General features: G+C 36.6%; 1 protein-coding gene across 1 annotated transcript in view; it reads right to left on the reverse strand.

Moving 5' to 3' along the window:
- The window catches only part of CENPI (centromere protein I), a 68,228-nt gene that overhangs the window by 23,966 nt on the left and 30,743 nt on the right, over positions 1-13,519 (reverse strand). The window contains 5 exon segments of the mRNA NM_001102494.2: positions 6,511-6,729; positions 6,846-6,894; positions 8,363-8,487; positions 9,616-9,751; positions 12,975-13,069. Coding sequence (NP_001095964.1) covers positions 6,511-6,729; positions 6,846-6,894; positions 8,363-8,487; positions 9,616-9,751; positions 12,975-13,069 — 624 coding nt within the window.

A 13,519-nucleotide genomic window follows, 5' to 3' on the forward strand; every position in this document is an offset into this window, starting at 1 on the left:
ACCCCAGGGTTAGTAGAAGGAAAGAAATCTTAAAAAATAGAGCAGAAATAAATGCAAAAGAAACAAAAGAGACCATAGCAAAAATCAACAAAGCCAAAAGCTGGTTCTTTGAAAGGATAAATAAAATTGACAAACCATTAGCCAGACTCATCAAGAAACAAAGGGAGAAAAATCAAATCCATAAAATTAGAAATGAAACTGGAGAGATCACAACAGACAACACAGAAATTCAAAGGATCATAAGAGACTACTATCAACAATTATATGCCAATAAAATGGACAACGTGGAAGAAATGGACAAATTCTTAGAAAAGTACAACTTTCCAAAACTGGACCAGGAAGAAATAAAAAATCTTAACAGACCCATCACAAGCACGGAAATTGAAACTGTAATCAAAAATCTTCCAGCAAACAAAAGTCCAGGTCCAGACGGCTTCATAGCTGAATTCTACCAAAAATTTAGAGAAGAGCTAACACCTATCCTGCTCAAACTCTTCCAGAAAATTGCAGAGGAAGGTAAACTTCCAAACTCATTCTATGAGGCCACCATCACCCTAATACCAAAACCTGACAAAGATCCCACAAAAAAAGAAAACTACAGGCCAATATCACTGATGAACATAGATGCAAAAATCCTTAACAAAACTCTGGGAATCAGAATCCAACAACACATTAAAAAGATCATACACCATGACCAAGTGGGCTTTATCCCAGGGATGCAAGGATTCTTCAATATCCGCAAATCAATCAATGTAATACACCACATTAACAAATTGAAAAATAAAAACCATATGATTATCTCAATAGATGCAGAGAAAGCCTTTGACAAAATTCAACATACATTTATGATAAAAACTCTCCAGAAAGCAGGAATAGAAGGAACATACCTCAACATAATAAAAGCTATATATGACAAACCCACAGCAAACATTATCCTCAATGGTGAAAAATTGAAAGCATTCCCTCTAAAGTCAGGAACAAGACAAGGGTGCCCACTTTCAGCATTACTATTCAACATAGTTTTGGAAGTTTTGGCCACAGCAATCAGAACAGAAAAAGAAATAAAAGGAATCCAAATTGGAAAAGAAGAAGTAAAACTCTCACTATTTGCAGATGACATGATCCTCTACATAGAAAACCCTAAAGATTCCACCAGAAAATTACTAGAACTAATACTCCACCAGAAAATTACTAGAACTAATCAATGATTATAGTAAAGTTGCAGGATATAAAATCAACACACAGAAATCCCTTGCATTCCTATACACTAATAATGAGAAAACAGAAAGAGAAATTAAGGAAACAATTCCATTCACCATTGCAACAGAAAGAATAAAATACTTAGGAATATAACTACCTAGAGAAACCAAAGACCTATACATAGAAAACTATAAAACACTGGTGAAAGAAATCAAAGAGGACACTAACAGATGGAGAAATACACCATGTTCATGGATTGGAAGAATCAATATAGTGAAAATGAGTATACTACCCAAAGCAATTTATAGATTCAGTGCAATCCCTATCAAGCTACCAACAGTATTCTTCACAGAGCTAGAACAAATAATTTCACAATTTGTATGGAAATACGAAAAACCTCGAATAGCCAAAGCTATCTTGAGAAAGAAGAATGGAACTGGAGGAATCAACCTACCTGACTTCAGGCTCTACTACAATGCCACAGTTATCAAGACAGTATGGTACTGGCACAAAGACAGAAATATAGATCAATGGAACAAAATAGAAAGCCCAGAGATAAATCCACGCACATATGGACACCTTATCTTTGACAAAGGAGGCAAGAATATACAATGGATTAAAGACAATCTCTTTAACAAGTGGTGCTGGGAAATCTGGTCAACCACTTGTAAAAGAATGAAACTAGAACACTTTCTAACACCATACACAAAAATAAACTCAAAATGGATTAAAGATCTAAACGTAAGACCAGAAACTATAAAACTCCTAGAGGAGAACATAGGCAAAACACTCTCTGACATACATCACAGCAGGATCCTCTATGACCCACCTCCCAGAATATTGGAAATAAAAGCAAAAATATACAAATGGGACCTAATTAACCTTAAAAGCTTCTGCACATCAAAGGAAACCATTAGCAAGGTGAAAAGGCAGCCTTCAGAATGGGAGAAAATAAGAGCAAATGAAGCAACTGACAAACAACTAATCTCAAAAATATACATGCAACTCCTACAGCTCAACTCCAGAAAAATAAATGACCCAATCAAAAAATGGGCCAAAGAACTAAACAGACATTTCTCCAAAGAAGACATACAGATGGCTAACAAACACATGAAAAGATGCTCAACATCACTCATTATCAGAGAAATGCAAATCAAAACCACTATGAGGTACCATTTCACGCCAGTCAGAATGGCTGCAATCCAAAAGTCTACAAGCAATAAATGCTGGAGAGGGTGTGGAGAAAAGGGAACCCTCTTACACTGTTGGTGGGAATGCAAACTAGTACAGCCACTATGGAGAACAGTGACGAGATTCCTTAAAAAACTGGAAATAGAACTGCCTTATGATCCAGCAATCCCACTGCTGGGCATACACACTGAGGAAACCAGAAGGGAAAGAGACACATGTACCCCGATGTTCATCGCAGCATGGTTTATAATAGCTAGGACATGGTAGCAACCTAGATGTCCATCAGCAGATGAATGGATAAGAAAGCTATGGTACATATACACAATGGAGTATTACTCAGCCATTAAAAATAATACATTTGAATCAGTTCTAATGAGGTGGATGAAACTGGAGCCTATTATACAGAGTGAAGTAAGCCAGAAAGAAAAACACCAATACAGTATACTAACGCATATATATGGAATTTAGAAAGATGCTAACAAAAACCCTGTGTACGAGACAGCAAAAGAGACACTGATGTATAGAACAGTCTTATGGACTCTGAGGGAGAGGGAGAGGGTGGGAAGATTTGGGAGAATGGCATTGAAACATGTATAATATCGTGTATGATACGAGTTGCCAGTCCAGGTTCGATGCACGATACTGGATGCTTGGGGCTAGTGCACTGGGACGACCCAGAGGGATGGTATAGGGAGGGAGGAGGGTTCAGGATGGGGAACACATGTATACCTGTGGCGGATTCATTTTGATATTTGGCAAAACTAATACAATTTGTAAAGTTTTAAAATAAAATAATTTTTTTTTATTCCAGAATTTTATTTTTTATTTTATTTTTTTTAAATTTTATTTTTAAACTTTACAATATTGTATTAGTTTTGCCAAATATCAAAATGAATCCGCCACAGGTATACATTTGTTTCCCATCTGGAATCCTCCTCCCTCCTCCCACCCCATACCCTCCCTCTGGGTCATCACAGCAGGATCCTCTATGACCCACCTCCCAGAATACTGGAAATAAAAGCAAAAATAAACAAGTGGGACCTAATTAAACTTAAAAGCTTCTGCACATCAAAGGAAACTATTAGCAAGGTGAAAAGGCAGCCTTCAGAATGGGAGAAAATAAGAGCAAATGAAGCAACTGACAAACAACTAATCTCAAAAATATACAAGCAACCCCTACAGCTCAACTCCAGAAAAATAAATGACCCAATCAAAAAATGGGCCAAAGAACTAAACAGACATTTCTCCAAAGAAGACATACAGATGGCTAACAAACACATGAAAAGATGCTCACCATCACTCATTATCAGAGAAATGCAAATCAAAACCACTATGAGGTACCATTTCATGCCAGTCAGAATGGCTGCAATCCAAAAGTCTACAAGCAATAAATGCTGGAGAGGGTGTGGAGAAAAGGGAACCCTCTTACACTGTTGGTGGGAATGCAAACTAGTACAGCCACTATGGAGAAAAATAAAATAAAATTGAAAAAAAAAAAGAATTGAATAATTAGAATGTATCTAAGACAGAATGGGTAATATTAGTTACTCTTGAAATAAAAATATAAATGTTTGCTTGGAATTTTATAGCTTTTGGACACATATACTTTATTAAATATATTATATATTATAATACTTAATGTACTATAATATGCAACCACAATCTCATGTATCTTTGGGTTTGTAATTATGTCTGGAGAGAGAGAGATTGTTAAGAAGAAAAATAATAAAAGCTGGATCAACTGGAAAAAAAAAAGAATTTGGAATCATTTAAATGTTTTATATATTCCAAGAATCAAATTAAATAAAAAATCAGATAAACAATAAGTTCCTACTGTATAGCACATGGAACTATATTCAATCTCCTGGGATAAACCATAATGAAAAATAAAATAAGAATGCATGTATGTGGATAACTGAGTCAGTTTGCTGTACAGTAGAAATTAGCACATCATAAATCAATTATACTTCAATAAAAAAGATTTCTAATGATCAAATAAAAAGAAAAAAGCAATCTCTAAAACATGAAAACAAACTGAAACAAATGTACCTAATTGCATATAAAACACAGTATATGCAATGTACATTTTTCATAGGATTTAGTCCAGGAGCAAAAACTAAAAATATTTCAAATTTCATCCAGTCTCATTATTAATAGTAATATATCATTAATTGAAACAAGTTTTTATGTACTGTATGATAAATCAGGCAAGTTATTATGAAAGGAAAAGAGAAAAAGGAAAGAATATCAGAAAATCACAAAACTATACTGCCTCTGTCTACTTGAAAACGAATTTTTATTCAATTATTGAAATCAATATGTTTTTGAAGGTCTACCTATTACTTTTTTCACCATCTGGTCCTTGACTACATTTTAAAACATCATCTCCTACCATGCTATAGCATACTCTAGTGACTTTTGAGGGCTTCCCTCGTATCTCAGCTGGTAAAGAATCCTCCTGCAATGAAGGAGACTCTGGTTCAATTCCTGGGTCGGGAAGATCCCCTGAGAAAGGGATAAGCTACCCACTCCAGTATTCTTGGGCTTCCCTAATGGCTCAGACAGTAAAGAATCTGCCTGCAATGCAGGAGACCTGGGTTTGATCCCTGGGTGAAGATCCCCTGGAGGAGGGCATGGCACCCCACTTTCTTGCCTGGAGAATCACCATGGACAGGAGACTGGCAGGCAGCAGTCCACAGGGTCCCAAAGAGTCTCAACTAAGCATAGCAGTGACTCTCAACTCGTGTTGTATATCAAAATATTTATATCAAAAAAGTAGATTCTGGATATCACCCCAGTTAGTAAATCAAAATGTCAGGGTGCAAGTAATCAAGCACATATACTTTGGAAAAGTACCCTGGGTACTTCTGCTGCTGAGTCAGGTTAGAATACCTGCTCAAGCCCTACAATTCTGCTTAAATTCCTCAAATACAGCATGCTCTGACAAAGGGCAAACCACATCCAGTCCAATGCCTGTTTCTGTAAATAAACTTTTATTGGAATGCAATTATGCCCATTTGTTTACTCACTGTCTATGGCCACTTTCATGCTGCAACAGCAAGGTTGAGTAATCTTGACAGAGACCATGTGGCCTGCAAAGCCTGAAATATTTACAGTCTGGTCTTCCACAGGAAGAGTTTACTGCCCCCTGTTCTATTTTTGCACTTTTCCTCAAATATCACTCCTGTCTTGACAAGCTCATGCTCATCCTTCAAAACTCCAATCAGCATCATTTCTGTAAAGCCTGAGCTGGGTCAAACACCCGTGTATTTTTTCATTGTTCTCTGTACTTTCCCTATATTATTCATCATTCTTTATTGTAAGATGTCTGTTTAATGACTGCCTCCTCGACTGGATTCTAAGCTCTATAAGGGCAATACTTAGATGTGTCTTGTTCACCACAGTGCCTGGTTCTTGCATGAATATATTAAACAATTATTCAATGACTATCTTTCCCATTCTATACATATTTTTCATTTTGTTAGATTTCTTAATGCTCTAGTCTGTTCAGGGAATTGTGAATCCAGAGTCTATCAGTGTATTTGTAATTCCATCCTGTTGTGTCATCCACACACATATGATACGCATACCATTTGAGGTAAGTCACTCACAATGTTGAAAATTACAGGGCTGGTGATAAAGTCCTAAGAAGACCCCTTTGCCTACATACTGATATCAACCCATTAGATCAGCAGTCTTTGGCTAAGACTTCAACTCTAATTATAATATTGTCTAGCTTACATTTTCCATCTTGTCTAGAAGGATTTTACCAAAGCTTCAACTTCTCTGTACCCTTTTCTTACCTGGCACCACCTCTACCCAAATAGAATTGAACTAATATTCCCTACCCCTATTTCTCACAATTGTACTTCTCATTTCACCTAACTATATTGCAGTAATGTTCACAAATCTGTCTCTGCCACAAACCCAAGCTCTTTGTGGGTAGAAACTAACTTTGAATCCCCAGAGCCTAGCACAGTAACTAAAAGATAGCTGATACTCAAAAAGTATGACTGAACACATGTCTTGCAATTCAGACACACTAAATTTATGAAATGTCCTATTTGTGCCATCATGGTACTCCCACAGAAAATCTAAAAACTGTTTAAATATTCTTACCTGTAGCAGAAAGGAAACAGTATAACTCAAAAAAGCAGGATGATGGACTAAATTTAAACTTTTTTTATACTCTGCTACTGAAGCATTTCCTAAGACTTCAGGGTCAATATATAATCCTTTCTGGAAGGGTCTGGATGTCCACAGGCAACCAACCATCGCTGTCAAATACTGATTAAATTCTTGATAGGTCTTGCTGCTGAAGCTGAACTCTGATTTTGTCTATTGGGAAAGGAAAAAAAAAATTGTCATTATCACCTATTCTCCCTTTGTTTTTATTCCCAATAGATCTTATATCTCTACATTGGTGACTTAATACAGAGATTCATCATCCATACCTTGTGTACAAACTCATTTTTCTTTGCAGCAGTCAAATTTTTATGATACCTAAAAGACAGAACAAACAGAATAAAACTTTTACCATTAAATGCCTTTCCTATGTAAATATAAACAAAAGTTTACATTTTAAATGTAAATATATGTACATACACAAATATCCAGCTGTCTAGTTAAATATTTTTTTCCTTTTGTGGTACATTTTCCTCAAAGAATAAAAATTGACAGAGGCTCAAATATTGAATTGTACACTTAAGATATGCCCTTGACTCTGTAAATCGTATTTTAGTAAAAAACAAAAGGCAATGTTTTTAATGTTTCAGTATTAAAAATAAGAGTCTCAAAAGCAGCTACTGATACATAAACATTTTCTTAATGTGGAAAAAAAGGTGCAGTAGACAGGCTAAAGGGAAAACTTAAAAATATAATTTTTTCTTGACTGAGAACTATTCTAATTAGCTTTTGAACATTTCAGTTCAGTTCAGTTCAGTTGTTCAGTCATGTCCAACTCTGCGACCCCATGAACCGTAGCACACCAGGCCTCCCTGTCCATCACCAACTCCCGGAGTCCACCCAAACCCATGTCCCTTGAGTCGGTGATGCCATCCAACCATCTCATCCTCTGTCATCACCTTCTCCTCCTGCTCTCAATCTTTCCCAACATCAGGGTCTTTTCAAATGAGTCAGCTCTTTGCATCAGGTGGCCAAAGTATTGGAGTTTCAGCTTCAAAATCAGTCCTATTTAAACCTTAGCATAATCTTACAAGTTATGCCAAAAGAGTCTACACTTATGGCCTAAAAAGAGCAATTTCAGTCCATAAGTGGAAAAATTAGAAGGTATCAGAAATTTAATACTTACAGTTTCATGTAATTGGTAATAGCTCCCCTTTATCTCCCAGAAAATGTTCTTTTTACCAAAGAAGCTATGTAGACTTAAACCAGTTGTTAGTTGTCAGTAAATGACTAATTTTTCTTTGCAACACAGCAACAAGAATTAGCAATGCTGAGTGCAACATTACCACTGCACAAAAAGATCCTTAACTATAAATTCTTTTATTACACGTCCCTCATGTTGACATTTTAAGAACACAGTTAAAATAGTTCCACATTGGAAGGTCATTCCCAAAAGAAAGCCAGGTTTCCTATTTCCAAAGGCCCTGGCAAAAAATAGATAACAATCTTATTGTTCTGAATATTTTACTGCATTATATATAATAAGCTTGTATGGGTGTGTGCAGTCGTGTCCGACTCTTTGAGACCCCGTGGGCTGTAGCTGCCAGGCTTCTCTGTCCATGGGATTCTCCAGGCAAGAATACTGGAGTGGGTTGCCATTTCCTTCTCCAGGGGATCTTCCTCATCCGGAGACTGAACCTGCATCTCCTGCAGCTCCTGCATTGCAGGTGGGCTGCGCCACCCGGGACGCCCATATAATCTTACTGTAGTATATTTATATACTTTATTTTATAGCTGGAAAATGAGGATGGAATTATGATATAAAAATGGGGAAAAGGCTTCATACCTGTCCATAATGTAACACAGTTGATTCAGGATACTGGAATCCAGGCTGAGGAGTACAGGATAGAAGACCCCAGGAGGAAACAACACCACTAATGGAAGGTTATAATTTATATATATGTCACACACCTTTTGGGAAGAATGATAACATCAGTATATAAATTATTCCTCAGAACCCCTCAACAAACTTCACCCAAAGAATCATTACTAGAGAATAAACAATAACAATAGGGATGGTCCTGCCTGATTCATAAACAGAATAGGTAGCCACAACTTTTGCTTAAAAATGTACCTCACCAAACAGTAACCTTATGATAGAGGATTATTTCTTGGAGGTTTTATTATTAAAATCTCTTTTTTTCTGGGGAGAAATCTTAGAGTTAGGGAGAAAGGGGAAAGGAACACTTCTTTCTTAAGTCCTATGCATGCTAAGTCACTTCAGTCATGTCTGACTCTTTGTGACCCAATGGACTGTAGCCCACCAGTTTCCTCTGTCCATGGTATTCTCCAGGCAAGAATACTGGAGTGGGTTGCTATGCCCTCCTCCAGGGGATCTTCCCAACCAGGGACTGAATCCACCATCTAGTATGTCTCCTGCATTGACAGGCAGGTTCTTTACCACTAGTGCCACCTGGGAAGCCCTAGGTGGGCTTAAGTCCCATAAATACTGATTTATCACATTAGTTAGCTGTCAACCTGGAAAACAAGCAAGCAATCTTCTAACCAAATATAATACAACTAGGTATCAGTGAAGGGAAGAAGCCAGGAAAACCGAGATTAGTGGGTACTTCCTAGAAACAGTTCTGCCTAGGCTGAATACTACAAAACAACAGAAGAGGACCAGAATCATAGATACTGGCAGAAATAAGGCAGCTGAAAGCTGGGGGTAGAGAGCTAAGGAAACAGCATATTTTTGTTTTTTGTTTTTTTTTTTTACCAGGGGTTAAAGATCTATAATGGATGAGCAAAAAGACAGACTTCTGTCTAGGGTTAGCATTACTCAGGGGAATGTCTATTAAAGTGGTACCTGCAATTCAGGAAAAAGCATTTGCTTTTTCTCCTTGTCAATTATTCAGGCCAGAATATAATCATTAACTTCAAAATTAACTATGTTTAACTTTAGTTTATTAGCTAAAATTAACTATGATAATAAGATCATAGCCCAACTTAATAGTTGTACATAAAATTTAAACAACAGCGTAGTAAAGCAGACAGCTATCACAAAAATCTAAGTAGGGGAAATGGGATGTGTACTACCTTCTCATAGAAATCCAAAATAAAGTGCAGCAAGAAAGTACGGTTGCTTTCCAAGCGCACTGCAGTAGTGGACAGCCATCCTACGTAGTGAATCAGTTCAGACACAGAGTTCATGGATCCACCTAAAGTTGTCTCTCTGCAACAAGAAACCATGACATGCAGATCCATTAGCAAAAGTCCTCACAATTTCCCAGCTAAAGCTGGATTAAATATACAGTAAAAAGTTGTTGGGAATTTCAGAAAATGATCGGCGCTCCAAAGTATAACTCACTTTTTTTAAAACCACAGTGATTACAACTATACAGCCATCTAGGGAACCCACTAAGACCAATTCATAGAATATCCTGAGCAACCACTCTAATATTAGTAAATAACAGAGAAAGAAAGGATTAAACTCCAGACTTTAGATAATATTACCAATGTCCAGGGACCACAGCAGTCAGCAAATTAGTTTCTAAGTACACAAATCCAAAACCAGTTTTGCCAGAATTTCTGAACTAAAAATGCTGTCGAAGTATATTCACTTTAACTGGAATTCAATTTTTAAATTGAATGAGTAAAAATTCTGGCATCTTTCATTCTTCTAGTAAAAACCAGATCTAGATATTTTATACTCTAGCCAAATCAATGAATCATGTCTCTTTAAATGACACACGGATATAATTGGTTCAATCTATCTATCCATTCACCCTTGTCCTACAATCCACTGTTGACTGGATTAGGAAAAGACTGGGAAATGTGATTTCATAGCTTTATCCTCAGACCTAGATAGCCAACAATGACTACGCACAAGGAAAAATGAATCATATACAGTCTTAGAGTTTGAAATGATGACAACTCTACCATTACCCACCACCATGACATAATTCAGTGGCAGAGCAAGCAGGAAAAGATTAAGAGACCATTCAAATAGGTGGGGATACATACAATCAGACTGTCACTTGCAAAACTGTACTTTATGATTTCTGGCAGCACTTGACAAATATGTCTGAAATAATCTGCACAATAATGACTGCTCAAACAGCATCCTTTGAAAGTGTTTCTCTACAGGACATTACCACGGGCATTTTAGATGACACAATTCACCATTCAGCATTGCCTTCTACTCCCTACTGACTACAGCACGTTTAGCACTTCTGGCTCCTACCTACTAAAAGATGTTAGCATCCTCTTTCCAGTCACTGTGCCAACCAAAAATTCCCCCTGGAGAACCACTGCTGAGAACAGTTTCCCACCCTCCTCTCCTTGTTATCTACAACTACAATTTACTCCCTCTATGGTACATGGTCATATGATGGAGACATAGCATTACACTCCTGTCTCCAAAATGGAAGGAATTATAGAGAACTTAAGAGCTATATTTTATAATGCCAAGTAGTATTAAGATAAGCAAAGTTACCTACAATTATGTTCATTTATTTGTTTTAAGAATTTTAGAAAGCAGAGCCCCTTTTTAAATGCCCTCTCAAAATTTATGACACTAATTAAAAAGGATCCTAGGAATTTTAGAAAGAAAGTACAGAAATTGTAAATCACCTGTATTAGGGTACCTAAGACTTACACTGCAAATTGGCTAAAGATTATAAATGTAAATATACTATTCTTAATAGAATTGAGGTATTTGAAGAGATTAAGCATTCAAATGGAATTTCTTATGATAGGGGTTCTCAAACTTTAGCTTGTACCAAAATTCTGGAGGCATCTGTTAAAACACATATTTCTGAGCTCTACCTCCAGTAGTCATGTACGGATGTGAGAGCTGGACCATAACAAAGGCTGAGCACCAAAAAATTGATGCTTTCAAACTGCGGTACTGGAGAAGACTCTTGAGAGTCCCTTGGACAGTAAGGAGATCAAACCAGTCAATTCTAAAGGAAATCAATCCTGAATATTCATTGGAAGAATTGATGCTGAAACTGAAGCTCCAATACTTTGGCCACCTGATGCGAAGAGCTGACTCACTATAAAAGACCCTGATGCTGGGAAAGACTAAAGGCAGGAGGAGAAGGAGGTGGCAGAGGATGAGATGGTTGGATGGCATCAATGACTCAATGGACATGAATTTGAGCAAGCTCTGGGAGATGGTGAAGGACAGGGAAGCCTGGAGTGCTGCAGTCCATGGGGTCACAAAAAGTCGGACACAACTGGGCAACTAAATAGCAACAAGTTCCCAGGTTATGCTGATGTTGCGGGTCCAGAAACCACATTTTGAGAAGCACTGCTTTACAAGATACTTTCACTACTCACTAATGCTTCATTTTCTTCTAAAAGTGATCAGACATACATGATACATGGAAGCACTATAATAATGAATATGAAGAAACAAAAATTTTCCAGGCAACTTATAAGAATCTTGTTTTCTCCATTCTCATAACAAATTTGGAGATAACTATAGGGAAAAGAACACAGAGAAAAATAGATCTAGACTAATCTCACCAAAATAACCACCAAGTATTTGTGATTGAAGCTAAGGGATCCTTATGTTATAAAGTAAGAATGTGACTGATAATATAGGGAATCTGAACACTGATTAGATATTTGAACATATTATAAACTATTAATTTTTACATGTTATACTGATATCATTTTTCAACTGCTGAAATGATATCTGGGTTTTGCTTAAAAAATATCTAGTACAAAGGAGGAGAGACATGAAGGGTGTTAAAGATGAGAAAAAGTTAATCACGAGCTGGTAACTGTTGAAGCTGGATGATGCATACATAAGGGTAATAATTGTACTATTTTCTCTACTTTTGAATTTGTTTGGAATTCTCTATAATATAAAGTTTAAAAAAATAATGTTAAAAAAGAATATAGGAGAACCCAAGACTCTAGGTAGAAAGAATCAAAGCAACCTGGTTTAGGCAGTTCCTTGAAATTCAATTAAGTCTTTGACTTCCACTTTAAGGTTTTATATTTAACAATAATGAACATAATGGAAATTCAGGGCTCTTTTTAAATTATAACGTGAAATTAAATGAATGTATACAAGCAAAATATATCAGGGAAACAAAAAAATATCTTTACAGCAAAATAACAGATTTTCCTAGCCATCATCAAAATTGACTTCACATATAAGCAAGAATACATTTTATAAAGTAAGCTAAACTGAATGAAAGCCAAAGTTGCAAGTTCTAACGTTAGAGGCTTAGGGGTTGCTTTCTGATTTATATAATAAAACTTGAAGAATTAATCTTTCTCACAGGATTGTGGGGAAGGGTGAAAAGTAGAAAAAAAAAAACCTTAGACAAGTACGATTCAGTATTTACATAGAGCAATTAGGTTTCATGTCACACCGTTAAACTCCATATGCAGTTTTGCACAGATCAACTCTTGTGGAGGGTTATAAGATAACTCACAGAGGACTGTTCCTAACAGATTTCACATGGATGTCCATAGAAAGCCACAGCAGCCAATTCTGCAGTAGTTCTTTCAGACACTGAAGAATACTACACTGCAGAGGCAAAACAAAAAATCATTCAGTTACACCATAGTGTTGAGAACTAACAGACTAAACCAGAGACTTAGAGACAGAAGGGACTATGGAGACAACCACATCCAATTCAGAACCCTGTAGCTGCTGCTCCAACCTGACCGGTCTCCAAGAAACAGATTAATGCAAGTACAAGTTTATTTTGCCATTTTCTCTACAAGCTGGCCCCCAGCTTATCAGCGAGGAATAGACTCTTGTTTTTCCAAATTATATTCATTCATAATATATCACATCATCAAATATAGCATCACCCACCTCTTATCATCTCCCCTCAAAGATCCTCTTATGTTGTTTCAGATATGTGTTTCCTACTCTTTTCACCTTGGGTCTACAACTGCAATTTATTCTTTTGTTGGTCATAAAATTTATCTTCTATGACTGTGGAAAACAACTCTATAGTTTTCCTTTCTC

Source organism: Bos taurus, chromosome X, assembly GCF_002263795.3.
Source record: "Bos taurus isolate L1 Dominette 01449 registration number 42190680 breed Hereford chromosome X, ARS-UCD2.0, whole genome shotgun sequence".
Lineage (NCBI taxonomy): Eukaryota > Metazoa > Chordata > Mammalia > Artiodactyla > Bovidae > Bos > Bos taurus.